Below are 23,782 nucleotides of genomic sequence, written 5' to 3'. Positions count from 1 at the left end.
GGTTCCCCACTGGGCTCCTTTACTTCTCCTACTCCATCCTTAAGCAGGCTTGTAATTCATGGGATTTCTCTGGTACTCATTCTGCACAGTCCAGTGGGGTTCAGCTCTCACATGGTAAGGCAAATGGTTTGAGCTGGTTTTGTCTCAGGTAAGTTCCTTTGTTCAACCCTACATGGCTTCTCTGTTCCAGGCCAAACAACAGAATAGCAATACACACACTCCTAGTTTCTGTTCCCATAACAACTCCTCTACCCAATACTCTGAAAACCAGAGAAAACTTCCTTACATACCGTGTCTGTGAGGACACAAAATAACCACAAATTTTGTCTTACTCCTGGAATAGGATTATCCAGTGGGTTCAGAAAAGAGAGGGAGTCCATTTTTCTCCCATTTCCAACTACTTCCTCCTCTAGTATTGAGCAGTGTCTTCCCCCAGTGATACTCTGAGGGTGAGGAGGAATAGGGGACTAGATTTGTACTGATGATGAGATAATGTAGATGAAACCCCCATTTCCTCACTCCTCTCCTCCTCCAGTAACTGGCATTGCTTTCCAGTTCAGTTTGCTGCTGCTGTCTTGGTCCAGGCCCCTTAAACATTCAGGTAAGAAAGAGGTGCTGCTTTGCTTTGACAGCGTCCCCCTGAGGAGTGCAAGAAAGACTAGGAAAGAGGATATTCCTCACAAGGACTCAGCTGGCTCTCAACAGCAGTCCATGAAAGACATGAGAGGCTGTGAGGCTCAGCCCCAGCTAAATTTAAAGACCTGTTGCAGCTGGCAGACATGCTGGATCCATTCACAAAGCCAAACAGTATTAACTACAGTTAATTAACACTGAACAGCATTAGGCAATCTGCATGGAAAGGTCAATTTTCAGACACATTTAATTACTTAAACTGTGATTTTAGGGAATACAGAGATGCCTCAACATGTGGCACACTGCAATTTTTGAACTTTGCTCTCAGATCCAAATGCCAAATGGCACTTGCTGGCTGTGAATGATCCTGGCTCAATGTCAAAGAAAGTCTTCCCAAACCACTTTGCAACAAAACTATCCCATTGTTCCCCAATCAGCTTCCAGTTTATTATGCCGGTCTGCTGGGCCCCTGATCTTTTTAACCAGCTAGCACGTGGCTTGAGCACCCTCTCATATGGTTTCATCTGTTTTCAATATTTACATTACTTCTACAGCCTGGCGATGGCGACGATAGTGAGTGACCCAGCAGTAATGGGCAACCACATAAAGGAAAAACAACCCGCCTCACAAAACTCATGTAATTTAAGTGGGAAGGAGATTGCTTTCTTCTGTTTGTTTCAAATCCCACACCAAACTATTTTAACACAAAAGGATGATCAGCAAGGATAAATTTTGGAAGTTAGAATGCAAGTACCTATCCCTGCAGCAGCACCACTGCTCACCTTGGGGGCACCCAAGGAGAAGATGAATACCGGAATACTTGCGCAGGTGTCTTAGAAGTTGAAGCAAGCCTCAGAACCACACATGCATGACCATGTATTCCTCAACAATCAACATCCGCAACAAGAAATTATAAGGCTGATACATAAATCATCTTTCTTCCTTTCCAGTTGTTTTTCCTTACAATTAGCATTTGTTCTGAACAGGCATCTCATCAGGTACTACAATACTAAGCTGTTTCAGGCATTTACTGTTTTCTTTCCATGTAACTTTGCTGAGGACACAAGAGTGTTATGTTCATCCCCACTACACAGGAAGGAAAGCGAACACGAAGCGTTCACCACAACCTGTTCAACATCCTACGTGGAGTCTGTCACGGAGTCAAGACTTGAGCCCACACATGTTATTTCCTAGTCTAATCTTCCTACACTTGAGTGCATTCAAAGAGCCAGTCTGTTGCCTTTTTTCTCACACTCAACCTTGTTGAAAAGTCACCTTGATTATACTCTGCTGTTCTAGTGTGACAGAGACCATCTCAGCCCTGGCTTCTTGCATGGTTTGACACAGGATATTTTCCATGGAAGGAGTCTTATTTTGGTTTTGGTTTCATTTTTTTTCCCCAAAGACAAGGTTTTTTGGGTTGAACAATTTTAAGGACAACTTCAATTTTCATAGTTATGGAGAAAAATAAATAATCTGAAAACATAACTAAGCATTACTCAAAATACCTGTGAACCTAGCAAACCACTCAACAAGCCTTCTTTCTGAAAGTCTTATGATATTGGAGAACATGGCTCTGAATTTCTTAACATCTAGATTTCAAAACAACATTCATATAATGATACAAAGAAGTACCAAGCTTTTAGACAGACAAATATCTGTAGAAAGGTCCTCAAACTCTACGCCCTACTACAGAGTTGTGATAGATTAAAAAGACAGGATTTACTGTTGGTTTCATTGTTATTTAAATCATCGGGGATCCTTACCTCGAAATTCGAGCCCTCTGAGCTGAAAGGTGACAAGGCCATTTCCAATTTCGATCAAATGCACAAAGGCATTTAAATAATCCGATGCCAGAATAAAACAGTCTCCTGTGTTGTAGTTTCCCCAGCGGCCCAGGATCAAATCTCCACAAAGAGACTCCTGCAGAGATCTTGTCAAATGCTCATAAAAAATGGAGTTGAGATTATTGTCATCATTTCCTACAATCAGAGCAGCACACATTCACAAAGAAAAAAAATTATATAAAGCCATTCTGCATAGAATTTCATGTTCTTTTTCATTTCTATTTAACTCTTCTTCCTCTAGCTGGATGGTATCTTCCTGATACTTTACAGGATCTACATTTCCTAGGTAGCCCTTCAAAGCAACGGGAAGTTGCTTTACATGGCCATGGACTGGTGCTCATTTAATGCACTAACACCCAGCAGAGCAGCACACTATCTTTCCTACTTCTTCCACTTGCAAGCTTTCCAATTTCCCTCCTCCCCCCTCTCAAAAAGGTTTCTCTCCAGGGAAGAGGAGACACTTGTCAGCCCAAACTGCCCAGTGGTAGGGGCACCACTAACTTGCTGCTTTTTTTCAAAACTTTTCCCTGCCCACAGGGAAAAGCTGACCTCTGAGTCTAACTAGGGTGCCTGCTGCATATTCCACACAGACACAAATGTTATGATTAACCAAGCAATTGGCAGCCCAGCAGCTCTCTGTCTGATCAGCTACACATAACTGAGGAGTAAATTTACTTATTGGGTCACACGACTTAAAACTGGTGCTCTGCTACATTTAAAATGCTCTGGTTTGTACACACAACATTTACACCCTTTGCATCTCCTCAGCATTCCCAGCAAAGCCTCACCAGTGTAAATACATCACATTTTGCAAACCAAACAAGACACCCAAACGCCCAGGCCATACCTGCATCCTTTTCAATCTGAATTGCCAGTCTGGTATTGGAATGGTCCGATCTTTTGGTGCTGGAAATAAAGACATCTTTACAGCCAATTCTTTTTTTTTTAAAAAAAAAGATTCTCACAATAAACACTTCTTTTGTTTAACATATCTCTTCATTTTGTGTTTATATCACTAGGCAGTTCACACTAATCCATTCATCAGGCATATATAGTTATTTCAGGTCAGTGTTGCTATTGATATCGTAGCTTATCAGTACACTCTTTCTGCCATTTTCCTTCTTGTGGGGCACAGTCCATTCAGAATGTGGCATCTGACACAACATTATGTACTTAAATAATTGAACTGGCTCCAGAAACAGATCAGCCAGGTGCCACCAAAACAGTGAACAGAAAGAATATTTAATCAGACTTTCTCTCCTTCTAAGCCTTAAGGGAAACAGCTAAACTCAAGGAGTTTTCTTTGGGTGAAAACATTTCTGTGGATGTGTAACATCTATGGAAAAACAACAACAAAAAAAATTCCTTTACTTAGTTTCATATTCAGCTAAGCAGCAACAAGAGAGTCCCTGGTCATTCTTATTGCTTGAAAAAGAGTAAATTAGAAGCCCTTAGTTCATACCAGCACTAACCCTGTCACCCTTATGAATGACACATTCCCTATTCAGTATTTTCACTGTAGCAGTGGAATATAAATACCACAGGAAAAATAGTTACAAAAGAGAAAGCAACTAAAAAGGTAGATTGGATTGCGCTTTTATTACTACCTGAAACAAAAGACCCTAATAAAGTCTGAATATAAGGAATGAGTAAATCACTGTGGGCCAGCATATGCTAAACAGAAGGGAATGATTGTTGTGGCGAGTAGGGATATTCAACACCAAGTCCAAAGCATCTCTGAAGCACCCAGGGGTACTTGGGGTAAAAGCGGAACTCTGGCTAATAAAAATGCTATAGTAAACATCAATTTCCCTGAAATACTGCTCTGGCATGGGTATATAAGGATTTCAGGACACTTAATGAAGAATACTGCCTCAGAAGTTTTGCCCTCAATCACCAGCCTTAAAAGAAGATCTATCTATCAAATATGTAAATATTGATCTCTCATTCCTTGGAAAATGAGATTGAAGCAAAACCAGGGAAAGGCCAAGCTCTTTGTCCCAAACAACAGTCAGCATAAGGTTACATGTGACAGTAACAAGGGCCTTATCTGTATGACAGCCTGCAAGCACAGGGGACAAGTGCCACAACACCATTTTCCCCGGCATGGGATCCACAGGAGACACCCAGGTGTGGCCCTCATGAGTCCTTGGTGGAACTGCCGTGAGGGTGGCATGGCTGGGTGGGCCTGGCTGGGGTCTGGCTCATGTGGTGGGGAGTACAGGGCCCACTGGAGATCAGGCTGGTGCTTGGCCAGTCAACCTCCACAGCCTGAACTTAGCTACTCACTGTGAGAACTGCAGACGTGCCCCAAGGACGATGGCACCACAGAGGGATCACTTATAAGAGAGGTTTTCAAACAGCTTAAATAACACTGAAAAAGGATGGTGTAAAGATAATGATGTCTTTGAAACACAGCAGAGACTCATGTCAATACTGGTTCCCAGGATTTTGTGTGTCAATACACAGGCTATTTAAAAGGTTGGAAACTTCTGAGCTGAAGCTGTAAGTTCACACTGAATCCAGCTGGGAGAAGGATGCCACTGATGTATTAGAAAGTCTTTTCGTCCACTCCTACAGCCTCCCCAAAAAAGGTGTGGAAAACTGACCAACAGAAAAATTGCACACAGGTTTCCACGTAGCAGACAGGGGAGGAACAGATTTGCTTTAGTTCTACTTCCTACCAAAAGTAACTGATTATTTTTCCTTAAAAAGACATGTTGTCTACTTGGCAAAAAGTATGATTGAGAAAATAAGAGCCTTAATTAAAATGATTTGTAATTAATATTAGTACATTATCTACATAGATTAACATTTTATTTGAGGTATTATTTATTTCCCTGCTTCTGGTTGGCTCAGCTCATTGTAACTGCAATTATCATTTCCTATTCAACAGAAAATGGCAAAGGGGAGAAGGGCCTTCTAAGCAGTTCAGAATATAAAGAATGATTTTACTTCAAGAAGGTTGTCAGAATTCTTCCACCCTGATTTATATCCACCTGCATATGCAAGAGTAAGCATAAACATTAGGTTATGGAATGCAATCAATTTTCTATTCTCAGCAGAGGAGCACTGCTGATTTCCCAATGCATATGTTTTAAGACTATGAGACGCTTTATTAACTTTCAGTCCCTCTGAAATCAGCGTGGCAGTGTAAGGCACAAGTTAATACTATTCTTTACCCCAGTTTCTTACCAACCTATAAAGCATTTCTGTTCTGGAGGCATATTGAGACCCATACAAATCAACCAATACTTCAGAAAATTCTAATCTATAATCAACAGGAATCCTTTTGCCCAGCATGCAGCTCTGGGTCTATTTCTTTCCCCTCCCCCCTTCTTCTTTCCTTTGACAGAAAGATGCATGAAACAATCAGGATGAAAGATGCAATGAAAAAATCACAAGTGCTTTGGGACACTCCAAGACAGATTATGCAGCCTGAGTGGGAAAAAGGGAAGGAAATAGAACAGCTCTCACAAGCAAAACCAAACCAAAACAAAACACAAAATCAGGTTGTTAAGGCTTTATCCTCCATTCCAAGCAGAGTAACAACTGTTTATACACGTAAGACATGGGCCTTGGGACACAGGACAAGGATTTACCTTTTCAGACACTACTAGAAAAACTCAAATCTTTATACAGCTACTATGAGGTATAATTTTATTTCATTTTTTTAAGACCAAAGGTAATATAGACAGTTGATAAAGCAACCTTCTGTGCTGAAATTCAGCTTAGTTGAATAAATGCAGTCAGGTAGTTAATTCTTGATTTTAAAAGTCTTCTACAATTGCTAGTAACCAAAGCTGTGGTTGTATCTTCTTGAAGGCAATGGGAATTTGCACTGGATTAAACTATAATCCACTATGCCTAACAATCAAAGCAGCAACACCTTTACTTGTCAACTAGAACCTCTCACTGTGAACTTTTGGAATTAGTAGGTGATTCAGGCTTTCCTCCAGTGGCCTCTTGCTTTATATTTGGTTGTTACCACTCATGCAATGTGATAATTAGCTCAGTAATTGAATTTCTTCCTGAATTGCATTATTCTATGCAAACAAAATACAGTTCCTCCAGCAACTGCCCTAGAGAAAAAGTGATTGTGTTGGACTGACATCAGCTAAGTCTTCAGCAAATTTAAAGTCAACATCCTGCTTAGTTCCTGAAATACCTATTTCATGTTCTTTTAATCCCCCATTTACATGGACACTGATATAACCCACTGGTTTGTGTAGCACTGTTCATGTCATTAAAACTATTGCTTCCCTTTGCAAAACAATTAAGTCACTTCCTATATTCTTTTTTCCAAACATATTACCCGGAAAGATTTTCTTCTCCCACTTCAGTTTCCCAATTTCCTTAGAGAGATAGAAAAAAGGCTGAGGGGGATTAAGGCAGTATGGAGAATACAGAGAGTATATTGAGAATCAGGTAAATGGAGGAAAATAAATAAATAAATCATTGCTGATTTGATGATGCTAAATAAATCATTATTTCCAGAAGATCAAACAAAATTCCAGCTGTTCTATCTGCCCTGCTCCTGCTGAGTTTCACCCCAAAACACAAATTCAAGATTTCCAGAATTCCTGCTGCGTAGAAGAGGATCTCCACTTTGAACGAGAACAAAACAAAGAAAAGCAGTTTCCCTCTGGGAGATGCAGGGATGCCTTTCTAGGGTCGATCCAAAGTTTTTCTTTGTCTGTGTCCAATGAATTTTAATCCACTTTTCCATGACATCTAACAGGCATATTTAACAGAGAGAAACTTTACTGTGCTGCAGCCCTATGATTATTCATGGGAATCTGGAAAAAAAAATCTTCAGTGTTTTCATGGAATGCCTAATGCTGCTGGCTCTATAAACAAAGGCTTAGCATTAAAAACACAGTAGCAGTTGTCTGCAATGAGGCAGGAGGAGAAAGACCTGGCAGAATAAGCAGCCACCCATCAATATTTGAAGGACACCAGAGGTAAAGACAATGGTATTAATTGGAAGGGGAAGGATACTGAAGTAGTTTTAAATCAATTTCATCTAAAAGACAGAATGACTTTAGTGTGGTTTCAACAGCAAGGGCTGACAGCCCCTTCACGCGTAACCACGCCCAGGTTTTCTGGGCCACTGCATGGAAGATACAACTTGGGTTTAACTCACATTAAGAAAGAGGGAACTCTTAAAAATGAAAGCAATTTATCTTTCCTGATCACTCACTCTGATTTTTATTTTTCATGCTTTCTTCCTCCTCTCCCTCCCTGACTGGGCCATTGTTTCATCTAACAACAATTGAAAGTGGCTTTGATTGCACACTAGGAAACTGGGGGAGGGCTAAGGTATAAGAAGTCCCAGTTGTTAGAGACAGAGCTGTTGAAGCATCCTTTTAAAACACAGGTCTTATTACCAATAACACTTCCTGTTCTTAGAGTTTCTTCACTTTCTTAAAAAGGTTTTTATAACTGATTTTGAGGCTTCTTGGGTTTGTTTGGGGTTTTTTGTGCTTGGTTGGTTTGTTTGATGTTTTGGAGGTTTTGGTGTTTTTGTTGCTGTTGTTTGTTTAAGTAGGTGTTAAAACCAGAGCTGTGGCCATCCACTGAGATGCTGCTCAGCATGTTTATTTGGCATATTCCAACACCTGTTTGGAAGTTTCTGTACTTCTGCAACAAGGGGGATGAAAAATGCGAGGTGTGAAATTGAGGTCAAAAGCTGAGTGCCCAAACATGGGTTAAACAGCCCACCTTAGTGCTCTGACATTCAAAGGTTTAGCTGGGGAATTCACCTCTTATTTGTAAGCCAGGTGATATAAGCATCTGTGTACTTTAAAATATTCACTAATGCTTTATTAAAATGTCATCAATATTCCTGCTTTTGTCTTATTTAGCTACTGTGCTACTTAATTTCTTTCCCCTTATCTAAGTATGCTTTTTCTTTTAAAAGGCATTGAATTACTGTCTTCAGATATTTTTTACCAGGCAATAGTAAAGCTTTCTAAGTGGAAAGATTATGCAACTGCACAGAATTATTTTGTGCTCAATCTCGAGGATGTAAAAAAGGTCAGGATCCTGATGTTTCTGTAAGGATGGGGCTTAGCGCAGGACTCTGCTTCACAGCTGGACCTCGCTGTCTGCAGTTGAAAGAAGTGCTTTTAATTTAAAAGCAAATGTGTTAATTACATTACACAAAAACACGTATCTGAAAAAGTACAGATGAGTGTTATTCTTCTGTTTTTCCCATCATGAGCCAACACAAACATTATAGGAAAGGTACTAAGGGCTGTGTCCAGCCCTGGGCAAAGAGCTCCACAGGACTGATTCACTTGGGCTCTGCACTGATGGGCCCATGAGTGAAGCAGCAAAAGCCTGAGAAACTGCAAGGAGCTGGACAGTAGAAAGGAGGCGATGAGAAATATCCTAGCGAAGTTTTCACCAGAGACAGTGAGAACAGACAGGGGGGAAAAAAATACAAAATCAAAACAAATGTTGGGAGCTGCTTCAGCAAATGAGGCCAAGATGTTTTTCCCCTTTACTCCACACAGAGAGAGACACATTGTTTAAACATCATAAAAGGAGGAAAGGATAACAAGGCATTTCAGAAATCATTCTTGATATTCTTTACTGCTGATAACAAAGTGCTTTCCTGCTTTTTCAGTGTGCAATATTAAAATAGCATATATTTAAGGTATTCTAATTCTCACTTTAAGACTCAATGTGACTGCTTAATAATAAAATTAAAAGGTAGAGATGGCAAGAAAGTATGAGGAAATACAAGACTAAGACAAAGACTGGTCTTCCAAAGAAAGCCTGTATCAGAAATACTAGTTTAGTTCACCACAGAGTTTTCCATAAACATATTTCTGACCAAAAGATGAAAGGAGGAAAAACCAAAGGCAATCAAGCCATTTCAGTGCTGTAAACTTGCAAGTGCAGCATCAGTGACACTACACTGAAGAACAACAAAAATCTTACTGCTACTGTGCAGTTGTACAAAATCCAATCTAAAAGAGGGATAACTTTCAATACCTCTGGTTTTTTTACTGCAAGGACTGTTGAGAATGTTAGTAATTTACAGCATTCATCTTGGTATCCTCTACAGTACTCTTCAGACTGAAAACATCTCTGATATTTTGAGAGCAAACATTGCTAGTCAAAGGACTTTCAAAGAAAAAAAAATTATCCCTCTAGCTTTCATCCAGTATTTACCTAGTCCCAACTAGTACAGAGTTTCAGAGGCAATTCTCAGTGGCAATGGTGACACTTTCGCAATTCTGCATTTTGCATTATCTCAGAAAGAAGAGATCGTTTACATTTTGCTCTTATCAACCCCAAGACCCAGTGCATACCTTTCTATATTAGGAGACAACCAACACCCAAGCATGCTGCAGCATGAACTATTCCCTGCAGCTACCTGTGCACAACGTGTCTTATCACCTAAGTTAGAATGGTTACACTTGCTGAACATCTCCTCCCGGATCTCAGCTTTACGAGCTTTCACATTTTGACAAAAGCGGCTTGAATAAGTTTAGGTTTAGTACTCTGAACCTCAGTTTGCCCCCAGATTTTTGATTCAGTTAAATCCAAAACAGGACATGATCTACATTATCCAAGTGAATGGGATGAACGCCTGCTGAGAACACTTATTCTTATGGAAATTCAGTCAACCCATTTAAAGGGGTTTCCAACATTCAACATGACAGAAATTTCATGAGTTAACTTGATCTCATTAGATTTACATAATTTGGAAGCTAATTACTAGATGAACAGCATTATAAATCTCTAGTGCCACTGTATATCCACATATGCCCTTAAAACATCACGTGCCCTATTTCTGATGGATGTCCATTATTGTCTATTATGTCCTGTTGCTACCTTCCTTTCCAAATATATATTTAAAAGCCCTCCTCTACCATGCTCATGATTTCTTCTCCTCTGTAGGTCTTTGCTGCTTACCCATTTCTGATGGGTTGCCCCCTCAGATATTTCACTGCATGCCTTTTTCTTTTTGCCCACCCACCCTTTTCCCTTTCCATTTATGCCACTTACACTTTTGATCTCTACTTGTGTTCCTCCTGATCTCAGCATGCATTCCCTTTCTGATGTCTCCCTTCTGTCTTTACTCTGTCCTCTTAGAATGATTCAGTGAAATGGAGTTGTGAATGCATCTTTAACTCGGCAGGGAACTACAGAGCACTGAATCAGAATACATTCCCAATTAATTATCACACATACGGCTCCTATTCAATTAGTCTCAATTTGTTTTATTGACTGCCAGGGGCAAAAATTTGAGAAGAAGAGATGTTACCAGTTAAAGAGATACTGCCAAACAGTTAAACTACCTCTTTGAATTTTGTATAGCCTCCCTTGAGTGTGAAACTCCAGGCAACTCAGAAAACACTTATTTTAATACCAGACCTACTTGATTAAAGGTGCCTGGTTTTCCTTGCCCATCCTTTCTCATGTTTTCGCAGTTCAGTGTGACGCCACACATGGAGTCAAGTGATGAGGTGAGGGCTGGGTTGGAGAGGAGGTGTGCACAGCTCCATACTACAGCAAGTGGCCAAAGGGGCACACATGGTCACTTGCTGTAGGGGAGATCACAGCTCAACACACCAAAGGGAAGGTAGTCTCTAGCAGGGCTTCTTTTAGCCTGGGGCTGTACCTGAAGCAACACCTCCCACACCTGGATGCCATGGCTTTGTCACTCTGCAGAGCTCTATGCTGAAAGGGATTAAAGACTCCCAAACCAGGCAAGTGTGGCAGGCACAAGTCCATGGGCAGTACTGGTGGTGTGCAAGATAGAGAGTGGTTAGACATTACAGCAGGGAGCAGACAGGGAAGTCTTGAGAAGACATTCAGATGAAGAAGTCTAATGAGTAACATGTAATTTCAGAGAGCTCATGAAAAATTAAGCCTGAAGTGCACACAAAGATACTCTTTGTTCTTCAAACATTTTGGTTTTCTCTATTCTCTCCCCCAGTGCCAGAATCATGGCCAAAAATGCCCTTGAAGAACAGGGAATAACTTCCCAAAGACCAGTTTATATTCATTGTTTAAAGAGAGGAGCATGTTTTTCCAAAAAAAAAAAAATCACCTCTATTGGGAAATCTGCCAATCTTAAGAGAAGAGCAATGAAGGAAAAATAGCAGCAGCTTGCTAACACTTCAACTTTTGCACTGCTGCCAGCCAGGGACTGCCACTCACAACTGCATGAATGCTATACTCAAGGATACAGAGTCAGGGCCAAGCAAACCTCAGTATAGGCTGTAGTACACCAGTATAGGCTGGATTCTCACAGACCTCATGACCTTTGAAGTTTCCAGAAAGACCCTCACCAAATTCTACATGCTTTGCAAACAGGACCAGTAGGCCCTTCTGATTTGGAGACAACATCCCAAAAATTCAGACTAAAAACCGTTCATCATTGGTGCTATTTGTTTTGACTTGTAAGTCCCATGCACTAATAAGCACCTATTTCAGATTTATCTACATGCTGATACTTATTTATACTATTTTGAAGAGTTCTAAATTAACTCAGCTCTCAATAAAAGCCTGGAAAAACCCTGAGGCCAACTCAGCAAAGACCTCTCTTAGAAGAACCATGGTCACCAAAGGGGCCAGCACTCATCAATGAGTAATAGCTGTGGACAAAAGCACTAGAACCTCAGCTCACTCTAGAGCAAACACAAATACAGTGCTTCTTTCTGGTCAGTTCCTAAAAACAGTATAGAAATAGAGGCAGCCAGAGAGAAACACAAAAATTAGCAGAGAAATAAAATCAGTTTGGAAGAAACTAAAACAATTGCAATGAACAGGAACACTCAAGGCTACAATGTGGCTTTCAGACCAGGTAGCTGGAAATATTAAAGAAAGTTTGCACCCTAAGTAGGGCAGTGACAGTAGTTAGAACATAACATATCTGAAACGATATTTGACAAAATAAGGCAAACACTGTTTCCTGTCAATAAGGGGGGAAAAAATGCTGAAGTTACGCTATTCACTATAAATCATAGTCCAAGGCATTACTGAACTATAAACATCTGCTGCAGTTGTTCCTCTGTAAACATCACTACTACAGAGGTCTAAAAACATGTGAAAAATCAAACAACACAGCAAGAAAAAAACTAAGAAAAAAAGAAATCCAGTCCTAAAAAGAACAACTTGAAAGGTCTGAGTGTGCAGATTCCAAACAAGGCTTTTGGACAGTTATGGGTGAATGACATTTTGTGTTTGGAACAGGGGTTTTAACAGCTGTAAGAGATGAGCAGGCTCACAGGGAAACCAGAGGCACCAGCATGTGTTAAAAATAAGCATTTGGAAGTGGAAGGCCTGTTATTTTATGGGGAAAAAGGGAGGGAGCAGACAGGTACTTTTCATAGCTCCTTTTCTCACACGTGTGCATAATGTGGGGTCAACCAGAATTATGTGTACACTGGGAAAACTCTTCCCACTCCACCTGCAGGCTGTCTGCAATGGGCAGGTTAAGTGAGCTGGCAGAGAAAAAGAAGAAAAAGCCATCTGCACTACAATTGAAGCAGGGCAGGTTTTCCTCACTCTCCATTCCCAGCTGTATTAACCCTACAGGTGGTTATTTTCCAGACCACAATGACTGGAACAATAACACAGTGATACACTTTTCAAAAAGATGGAGAAAATAAAGGCTTGCTCACACAGTCCCAAACACAGAGAGGCATCCTGTAATGCCAGTCTGAGATAACTGGCAATTTAATCACAGCCTCTTTAGAGACACCTGATTAATTCAGTTACACCGCACTGTAATTCATTCAAGGTGCTTCAAAGCAAATGCAAGCTGCACCTTACCCAAAAATAGGCAGTGAAACAGAAGAATAGAAACAGGAAGGTGCAGGAGAGACAAGCGGCTTGTAAACAGTGAAATCTCCAGATTCCTGGTGGCAGTTTGCTGTTTGTGGGGACAGGTCACAGCTGCAGCAGAGAACAAACAGGCTGTTCCACGTGATCCAGATGTTAGATCCACTGGGGAATAAAAGTAAACTTCCTATTCTGTTCTGTCATTGTCATATCCAAGATACAAAGCAAGATAAGAGGAAGGGAGGAGAAGGACAGAGTCAGGCTGCAACGTGACAAAGTATTTGAGAAAAAAAAGCAAAGGCAGAGGAATTGAACAATAGTGTTTGGACAAACACTTTATGCTTTAAAGCGCCTATACATTAAACAAGATTTACTGCTATTTCCTTTTCTCTCTCTGACATCTACAGCCTAATCATTCCAACAGCTGTGAAAATAGGGACTAAAAGAGCACTCTTCAAGCTGGGAAGTGGGACCTAGGCCAATGGCTGGACAAAACCAGTGTCGCAGCAAACTTTCCTTTGTAAAAAACAAAAAGCCCCAAAAATAACAGAGAGAGGGAGAGAAAGAAAAATTCTCACAGTTGAACTCCCACAAGGTAACCAGCTCATGACTAGCAGCCCAGCTTCTCATTTGATGCCCCTCCCCTTTCAACAACCATGGCAGCAAAAGCTGCGAAACTGCGATTACAAGAGTTCCTCATTCGCCTTCCTTAATGCCTTATTTTTCCTTCTTCTTAGTCAGCCTTCCTTTTCCCCTCTAAAAGATCCGTGACCTCAGTGATGTATTGGTGTACTAGACTCTGCATGGAGAGGGCACACTAAAAACAAACAGCATCTGCTGACTGCAGGGAAGAACACCCATGCTCTGTGTACACACCACAAGAGCACAAACAGGCACAGTGTGAGTCCTGAATTTTGAAGAGCCTGTTAGGAATTTCACAGTTTGCTTACTATCAAAATGAATCCCTTTTTCTTTTTTTACCCACTTGAGTCCTTCAGCTCCTTGCACAAACAAGCAAGCCACCATTTTAATTCTCCAAGACTGTCAGCTCCAGCTTGCATCATTTAGAATGGCAGAAGCTCAGTCAGAGAAACCTGAGGAGTCACACTCCTCTTTAGCCAGCAGAAAAAGTGGGACTAAAAGAAACCTGGAATGGCAAGACACATGTGTGTGCACTCAGAAAACACCAGGTAAGGACAACCAAACCAACACTTCAAGGAACAGATGGATCAGTTGCTCACCACTCAGACTACTGGCCTAGTAACTCTGTTCTATTAATAAACATAGTACTCCGTACTTGCTAAAGTCCAATGTTTCAGCTTTGGATTCACTCTACCAGAAATGAACGGGATATTTTTTCCTCATCTAATTTCATGCTGTTGGCCCAAACGAGATGCAAAAGTAATTTTTCCTTAAATGAAACAACAACGAAGTTTGCTTGACAGCAGAAAAGTATGCAAATACTGATGAACACAAATGACAATCTAATAAAGCAATCTAATTTATGACTTGAAAGAAAAGCAATTTTGATATCTAGACTGCTTGTCACAATTGTTTTCATTTATTCCAATTAAGAGATTAAATTCCAGAAAGATGTGTAAATAAACTATTTGTAGCTAATATGTGATAATTTAACGTAGTCATCAATATAGCAAGGAAGTGTTTGAAAATGAGTATGCAAAGCAGGCAAAAAGAAAGCTACATAAAGTACATTGAAAATAGCTTTCCCCTGGACAGAAGTTCCTGTCAACAAGCAGTGGGTATGGAAACAGCAAAAAAAAAAATCTCCAAGAGCTTCTGCTTCATATGAACTCATCTCAGACTACACTGCAGTGAACCTGTGACTTTCCACGAATACCCGGAGCTGAACTTGGGGAAACTGTCAATGCAGTCTAAAAAAGAAATCTGTACACCAACTTCCCCATCTGTTTGTTCTCTTTTGTCTTATATAACCTTTAAAACTCGGTGCACATCTGGCTGTAAGGGACTGCAGCTCAAAGACAGGCAGATGTGCAGAAGCCAGAACAACTTTCCATTCTAGCTCAAGTTCCTGATCCTATCTAACTCCACAGCTCAAAAAGAAAGCAATTATGCCATCCCTTTGAATTTTTAGATGCTGAAAAGTCAAGATTCAAAGCAGTAAGGCAAGGCCCATCCAGTTCATTCAATTATTTGAAGTATTTTGTAGAAAATTTCCTTATTCTTAATACAAAATTACTCTACTTCCTTGCCTTTTTCTGTCTTTTCACAGTGTCCTTTTAATAAAGCAGGAGTTTTTCAGTCCAACTCTCATTCATTTTGGTTAGTTCCTCATGTGAAATGGGAGTAAGGCAAAGGAGAATCAGAAGGACTAGAGATAGAATGAATACAAATTTAGGAGGAGTCATTCCATGTACATATTCTGAGATGCCACAGGTTCAGGCAAAGATTTATTTCACTCTGATGACAATCTGAATCTTCCACAAGGCTGTTTTCTACTTCTGAAAGGTTTTTGATAGGCAAGGTTGTGGTTTTTGTTTTAAGTGAGATCATAGAAGATACACTAGAACTTTTAACAAGCAACAAAGCATGATTTTTTACAAAGAAAAAACGTAAACCTTCAGGTTGAAGACGAAGTTGTAGTTGCTGCTTATTTTGAAAGGACAAGCAGTGGTGGCTTAAAGTATTAAAAGGGTTTGGTTTTCTGCACTTGAGGTTTTACGGTTTATGGATATAATAATAACCTTGCTTGGCAAAATTATTAGCACCAGCTTCTTCACTTCCCTTAGTGCAAATCACAGTCAGTCACTACTGATGCAAACAAGTCACACATACACCCTTGTTAAAGTATCAACCATTTTTTGATAATTCCTGTGAATATCTCCTGTTCATTTTGTATCAAAAGATTCGACAAACCAAAAGCAAATAAAAATGACCCCCTCTATTTCCCTCAACAATAACCTAGAGACTTGACACTAACCTAACTATATGGCAGTGGTGTGCCCTGAACAGTTTGGTTCTCTAACTGGTACCTAGAAAGGGAACTGCATGCTTTCAAAATGCTCCGGTTGAAGTAAAATGTAGCAGATGTTAAAATCCTCACTTCCTACTTAATATTGTTCAAAGTTTCCGTCCAAAAATGTACAGCTATCTGTGGGATTAGTGGTAGCTTCCTGCCTTTCCACAACTGCCCTCAACTTCACTCTCTTGAAACAATTAACCTGTTGACCCAGTAAAAAAGATGTGTGAGAGAGAATTTTGTTAAGATCTAGTGCCAGTGTACAAAACTCAGCTCCCATCGAAAGGCTTCCACAAATCTCATCACATTCAGAAATGAATACAAAGCCTCTTTATACGACTTGGCTTTGTCTGACTAATTTCTTTATAGATGAGTACATATTCACTCACTGACACAAGTCAAAATGCAACAAAATAAAACTCTTCAAACTAAGATACAGCAGCGGCACCAACACAAGAGGTGTGGTAAGTGTATGGCCCTTCTCACTGGTGCAGCCAAGCCCTGACTTGGCCAATGCAATTTTCCCTTTGTGCCTCGTATCACTGTTCTGCAGCTGCAGTTACTTGCTGCATCCCACAGGGTAGCATTTAATCAGGCCAGTTAGTATAAAATGTATTTATGCAGTCTGACTGCCAGTGCCAAAGGCTTCACAGATTTAGCTGCTAGCACTAGCTAGCAAGACAAAAAAGGCTGACAACTGGGAGTTTTACTGCTTTTTTCTTTTTCACAGTTTCGTTACTGTGTGTCTGTACAACAAATGCAACATGACACCTCATCTGTAACATACTGATAATTGTTGAAATACATTTTAAGAAATAGCTAAATAACTATGAAAAAGTAAAACACCAGAAACAAGACTCAAAGATTAACCTGTCATGCCCTAATTTAAGGATTACCTTTGGAAGCAAAAATACCACCAGAAATGAAACTAATAAGAGCAAAACCCTAACAAATAACAAGGGTAGAAATTTTTGAATAGCCTTACTTGTAGTTTTTCTCCCAGAACTTGATTGGTCGTGCGTACGAGGCAATGAAGATGACACTCCCCAGAAATGGACTCAGTGGTGTAGAAAAGACTGAAGTGGCCAGAGTTTGAAAAAAAAGCATAGCAGAGTCTGAAAACTGCAAGTTAAGGTAACACAGATGATTTCATTATACTTTTAAAATGTCGAGGCAGCTCTTTGAACCTTTTTTTTTTTTTCTGCTGCTGTTACTGTTTACCAAAGAGGTGTTAAGGAAAGGGAGGAAGGCAAGCAGGGCCAAATCACTCATTGCCAGCATGTAATCGGTGGCTCTTCAATGCTACACAGTTTTATTATCAGGGTGACCCTGTCTAATCTGCCCAAGGACAGATCCTGAGCATAGGCAGTGCAGCAAGCGCCCTTTTCCAGCTACCTAAGGTACCTTCTGTAACATGAAAGTGCCTTCCCAGAGTCTAACACAGAGTTTAAAACACACACACAGGGAAAAAACAATTTCTTGGAAATTATTTGTTCTCCACACTGGAGTCTTGATTTCACTGTGTCCAGTGTTCCATTCTGTGGGTTTCTGCTTGTTTTGGAATGACCTGGTATGTGGAGATATGCCTCTATACTCCAACCCGCTGGTTCCAAGTCATGCTTTCACATTAATTCTTACTGAGAATTTACTATTCCATGCTGACCAAAAGCTAAAAAATGTTCAGCATTTCATACTTTTTGAAATAAATATGAAATGAGAAGGTGAGGACAGAGGAATAGTGAGTATCACACACAAACACCATAATGAATGCCTGAATCCATAGTTTACTTCAAATGTAAAGTCATACTTAAGACTGCTGGAAAGCAAGTTAGGAGATGGGTAAGGATACTGAAAAAGATGCAAGTTAAAAGGAACACAATTAAATAAATGCAAGTAAATAAAACATTAGGCCTAAGTTCTTCCTTAATTCACACCACATCCATGAAATTCAAGGAAAAAGACTTTCAAACTGGGAGACCATTATAAGAGACCATTATAAGAATTGTCATTCCTTACACCTCTCTTGGGAGGAAGGTGCAAAGTAAAGAATCCAGGAACGAATGGAACCACTATAAATGTACAGTGATCAAGCACATCTCAAACTAAATTTCAGGTAAAATCACCAATAACCACAGTCTTTCAGCTTACTCTCTCATAGCAATATATTGTACGTGTGTCCCACAATCCCTGAGACTTCACAAAAAGCCCATTTTAACACAAATAGCATCATTCTTGGTACAGCACCTCCATAAAACAGCTAGCTAGCCATGCTTTCAAAGCCATTTGCAAAATCTAGAAACAACAATTTGCCAAAAGATACTTTTCAAATCTCTCAACCTTACTAAAAGAGAGTGCTCTAGAACAGTGTCTTTGTGCATTAAAGAGAGCGAAAAATGAGTTGCCCTGAGAGTCTGAAGTCTAAAAAAGTGACAGGGAGCACAGAGTAGAAAGCAAGTGCATCAAAAAGTTAAACTGTCACATTACACTGTAGTCATAACCAAGCACTTTCTGTGAAAGATGAACAAGTATTTACAAGTGTCAGATAAGGGAAGGAGGCACAGGAGAAGAGAGGAAAAGAGAACAAAGAGGACAGATAAGGACTGCAAACCAAGTTTTTTAAAGTGGGTAACTAATATGATCGATTTAAAAATTGCTACCATCATGAGCTAAGATATTTTGCACACCACTGTGAACTGTTTGTGTCTTAGGCATAATCAGTAGCAATGGGGGGTGTTTTTCCTAAAAGACATCATGCTCTACTAAATGGACAGTAGAAGACATTACCCATTTGATTTGTGAAAAGTGATTTTAACTGTTCCATATGTGTAAGTGTGTCATGAGAGCACAAAACAGCATCTGACTCTCTTACATAGAGTTAATGTGTGCTGTGGGCAGTTATCTGTCACCAGGGTATTTTTATTTGAGGGTATCCAACTTGTTTGTATTAGGTTATTATTTATTTATTTTAAATACCAATGCTTTAATTATGTCTAAGTAAAAAAGAAGTGTCAAAAACTCACAGGCATATTTTCTTACACTATGGCCCAAGCCAGGTTTCCTGTGTACCATCTTTGTTAGGCTACGTTGTGTACAACCAGAACTCGTTTCTTTGTGAATAATGGATTTTCTTTCTAACAAGGCCAAAATCAACTTTTGAGAACAAAAACCCCAAAGCTAAAAACTCTTCAACATGAAGTAAAACACTGTCTTTGAGGATTAATTCTTGCAATTCAAAAATCTGTTTAAATTCAAACCAGCTTCAAAACAAGTAAGTGAAAGACATTCTGAAAATCTTCCATCCCCTTCTTTTAACAGAAAACTATGCAGTAAGGGCAGCTCAAATTCTCTGCTTCTCAAAACCCACATTTTTACTTGCAATTACTACAGGTCCCTTCCAGGCACACAATCACTTAGAGGATGGGAAAACTGACTGTCACAGAGCTCTGTTTTCTGATGTTAGTGCTGTGACCCTGAAACAACCAAAGCAGAACTTTCCTAAACAGGATAATCTCAACTACAAACTCCATTTTTTTTTTTTCTCCAATTCCACTGTTCACTTTTTAGGTAAAATCCTCCTTTGAACTACAAACTACACTCACTTTCTCAGTGTGCTGATATTTATAAATGCATAACCTCATCTTACCCACTTAAATGCTAGGAAGTGAAGTTGCAGATCTATCCTCAAGTCTGAAGCCCATTCCTGTTCCTGGTCTTTTGGGATTAAGAGGGACTTTGAAGGGTCACCCAGTCCATCTAGCAGCCACAAGCAGGATCAACTACACCTATATGACTCCTGATAGACATTCACCTAAAATCCTGAAGATTTCTAATGATGGAGACTCTACAACTTCCACCAGGCAAAGCTCCACACATGTTGCCCTTCCTGCCCTGCACACTGGTCTCAAAGGCATTAAAGCATGCTGAACTACTCACACTCACTGAGCTCTGCAGCAAAAGTTCACCCAGGCACTTCGAAATTTAAAAATTTACATCCTGTTTGCAGAAGTGATTGAAGCAATTAAGAGCCACAAATAATTAACTCTGTAAAGAAATGGCAGGTTTAGTACCGCTGTAAATTGCAACATGCATTCATCATTACTGTTTGCAGGGTTATGATAACAACAAATAAAATTACTGTGCAAAGAGGCAGAGTTATTGCTGTTGTGGGAATATTAACTTCAGCATTTAACCAGTATCTTAATTGCAGCATTGCCTTAGAAGACAGATTTGCATTTACAAAGCATACTATAAAAATAAATAATAAAAAGCTAGGCTAGATCACTTTAGCAATAACTCTGTAAACAAACAAAACAAAACTCTGGTTTAACTACCTTCCATTTTGCAAAATTTAATTGGTAATTTTATCAAGAGCAAAGTTATCATTGCAGAAAATAATTGTGACCAAAGGGAAACTTGTTGAAATATAATCTTAGTTCTTAAATGTTTTGCTAAATAAATTCATATACGCTTCCCCAGCAGAAATGAAAATATTTTTTTTGTTATGAAATTCTGGAAGGATTTGCTACAAATAACCTAAAACTCTTAGGACAGATAGTGATCTGCTTTTATAACGCTTTCTTTCTATAAGCAGACAATCTACAGCTTTCCCTCTGGGAGTTATTCTGTGTGCCCTTCCCTCTGTCTGAGGCTCCCATTTATTCTTCTTATCTAGAAACATAAGCATTGTTACTCAGCATTGCTTATGTTTCACAGCACAGAGCAGAGGGAAGAAATCACTCAAGGGAAGAAAACCCCAGCCCTGTGGGATCAAAGGGACAAAGACTTAAGTGCATATATCTAACAAACAGTACAAAGTAAACTCATTAGTAGTCTGAACTAAAACCACTTTGTCAACCCTTCTTCCACAACTTTGGTTAGCAGGGAAGGAAGAAATTAAAAGTTAGTATCTGGTAATGCCTTAGACGTCGATGAAGTTAAATCTGTTAAAATGTTTTGGGGGCTTTTTTTCTGTGTTCAGTCAAGTTTGTAACTGAATTTGAATTGAAACTGAATCGTTTCTGTTCCAAAAATTTAATATACTTTTTTTAACCCTACAGACGTGGAGGTCATTGAACTCTGTTTTACTCCCCATATCCACAAACCTGGAGACAGCCCTGGAACAGGCACCAAAACAGACTGCTTCTGAAGGACTGCTTTGGTGTTGACAAACGTATATGGTTACTCATAATACAGAATGGAAAGGTGAAAAAGGAGAATGTTTCTCAGCACCTCAATGAAAAAATTCACATTAAAATGCAAAAATCTAGCTGCTTCTGAAATGGAAAAAAAAAAAATCAAGACAGTTGCAGCAGAAATTGGCTCACTGAAATGAAATTTATATCTGACATACCAACTAGAAGCAACTGAGAATGAAACTAGTATTTGAGAGCTCAGTCGGCCATAAGCCCAAAAATATGTCTGTCACAACACTTCTTTGTGGATGCATCAAAACTCAGTGCTGAGGGCTGGGGAAGTAAGTGATCTACTGAATGTGGCTGGGTGGGAATAAACACACCAGTTTGAGTCAAAGTTCAGTTTCCCAGTTTTAGATCCTATGCAGTCCAAAAAAAAAAAAAGAAAGCTGTTGTTTCTCAGAAGATGTTCCAAGATTTTCAAAATTTAAAGTAAATTACCTAAGAATTTCAAATCTTGTTCAAACACTGTAAATAAATTGCATACAGGAAGAGGAACTTAAGAATAAAGAAGAACAAATTTATAAAGGATATGAGGTATTGCAAAGAGCTGAGCGAAAACATGGAACGATGACCCCCAGGCAATCTGCCAGGGAGCAATGTATGTCATGATGAACTGCAGCTTCTGCAGTAGCTCCCACAGCTGAAAAAAAAAGAAAAACATGTTCACTTTTTAGGCACTGAGATAGTTTCAAAACTAATACCTGAAAGAGACACTTAAATTAGAAAGTGGGAAAACAGGTTCTGATATTCACTGACTATATATGACCGCAAGTCAGACGGTTACAGGAGAGGAGACTCCAGAAGAAATTGGATACAGTGAACAGAGAAAGCTCAATGCATGACATGTGTGGCTACGTACATGGAAATCAGACTGACTTCTCAAGAACACAACATTCTCATTTGTTGACTCAATGGGAGACGCTATCATGATGTAAGCATATGCATGACATTAATCATGAACTGTAGCTGCATTTTCAAGACCATTGTATCATAAAAACATTGCATAAACATGAGCTTTTATTGTTGTGCAGTACAAACTGAAAACCACAATGAATTTACTTTTGCTTCCTGCAAAATATGCTTGGTGCTGCAACTAGCAGTTTCTGATTCAAGAATGATGTGTACTTATTCCCTGGAATACATTTGTACTCCCCTGTCATTTCTTTTGGCATCAGGCCAAAACAGATCTTATGTCTTATCTACTGCAGAGTGGGCTCCTGACAAACTGTCAGGAAAGATTTGGCCATCAATAGACATTAGTACTCAACATACACAGAAGTTGACAGTGAAACAGGAGTATATGCAATATTCCATGCTCATATAGCAAATATATGTTGAATTTTAGAGTAATTTTTTTTTGAGTTAGTGAAAAACAAAACTTTGCCAACATCCTGAAACACATGGAGACTGTATCAACACTTGTACACTAAAATGCTTCCAGGGAATGTTCTCAAGCACTGGTATTGTGCATGTTTTTAAACTGTTAGAAAGGTGTCTGGGAAGGTTCTGGTCTGGCCCAACTAACACTGTTCCAAGCAATCTCCAGGAATCCTTTTGAATGCAAAACCCTCCATGGTTCACTTGCAGGTGGCAATTCCATATCTCCACCTTGTGTCACTACCGCAGACACAAGCTTCCCCATGAGAGCCGGCCTCGGGGACAGAGCACGGTTCTGGGCACACTTCATGTACGAGTATGCTGACAGTCAGAGAGGATGCATCTTCTCTGTCCAGCTCATTTCACCCCTCCTTAGGTTACCACCTCCAAAATCACACTTGGCCATCTGTATCCACAGTGGCAATGCACTTACAGGATGTTTCACTGAGCTTCTCCACGATTTGTCGTACATAATTGCATATTAAATGTGAGGGAAGTAAGAATCACTTGTAGCATTGACCTGTTTTGGTCTTTGTGCTACAAAACTATCAGACAGCAGCTGCTAACTCGTTACAGCCAGTCTCATGCTAGCTCCAGTTACAACTAATAAACCTTCCAGTTGAGATGCAAGCAGTGCTTCACACACTGTCTTTCCTTTAGCCTGACTCAAATTAGGAGCAACGTGCAGAGTATAGATTACAGCAACTTTGCACAGATATACTATTTAAAACCCCCAAAGCCCTGATCAGAACAAGCTGTTACAATCCCTTCAATGCACAGCCTGGTTACTCCTACTTAGTTTGAGAAACTCGTATCTTGCTAACTTTGTTTTCTGTCAAAAATACTACACGTGACTTGCAGACTGCAGCATTAAAGCAGGCAAGTAAAACTGAACTGAAACTCAAACGGACATTTATTTATTT

General features: G+C 39.7%; 1 protein-coding gene across 3 annotated transcripts in view; it reads right to left on the bottom strand.

Moving 5' to 3' along the window:
- The window catches only part of PCNX2 (pecanex 2), a 150,659-nt gene that overhangs the window by 35,933 nt on the left and 90,944 nt on the right, over positions 1 to 23,782 (bottom strand). For all 3 annotated transcript variants that reach the window (XM_048299884.1, XM_048299887.1, XM_048299885.1), the window contains 4 exons: positions 22,014 to 22,122; positions 17,273 to 17,402; positions 3,328 to 3,386; positions 2,400 to 2,615 (listed from right to left, as the gene is read on the bottom strand). In XM_048299884.1, the coding sequence (XP_048155841.1) occupies positions 2,400 to 2,615; positions 3,328 to 3,386; positions 17,273 to 17,402; positions 22,014 to 22,122 (514 nt within the window). The remainder of the gene's footprint in view (positions 1 to 2,399; positions 2,616 to 3,327; positions 3,387 to 17,272; positions 17,403 to 22,013; positions 22,123 to 23,782) is intronic.

The sequence above is a fragment of the Corvus hawaiiensis genome, chromosome 3 (genome assembly GCF_020740725.1).
Source record: "Corvus hawaiiensis isolate bCorHaw1 chromosome 3, bCorHaw1.pri.cur, whole genome shotgun sequence".
Classification (NCBI taxonomy): Eukaryota; Metazoa; Chordata; class Aves; order Passeriformes; family Corvidae; genus Corvus; species Corvus hawaiiensis.
The sequence above is the reverse complement of the archived record's forward strand: the minus strand, read 5'-3'. Positions and strand labels throughout refer to the sequence as shown.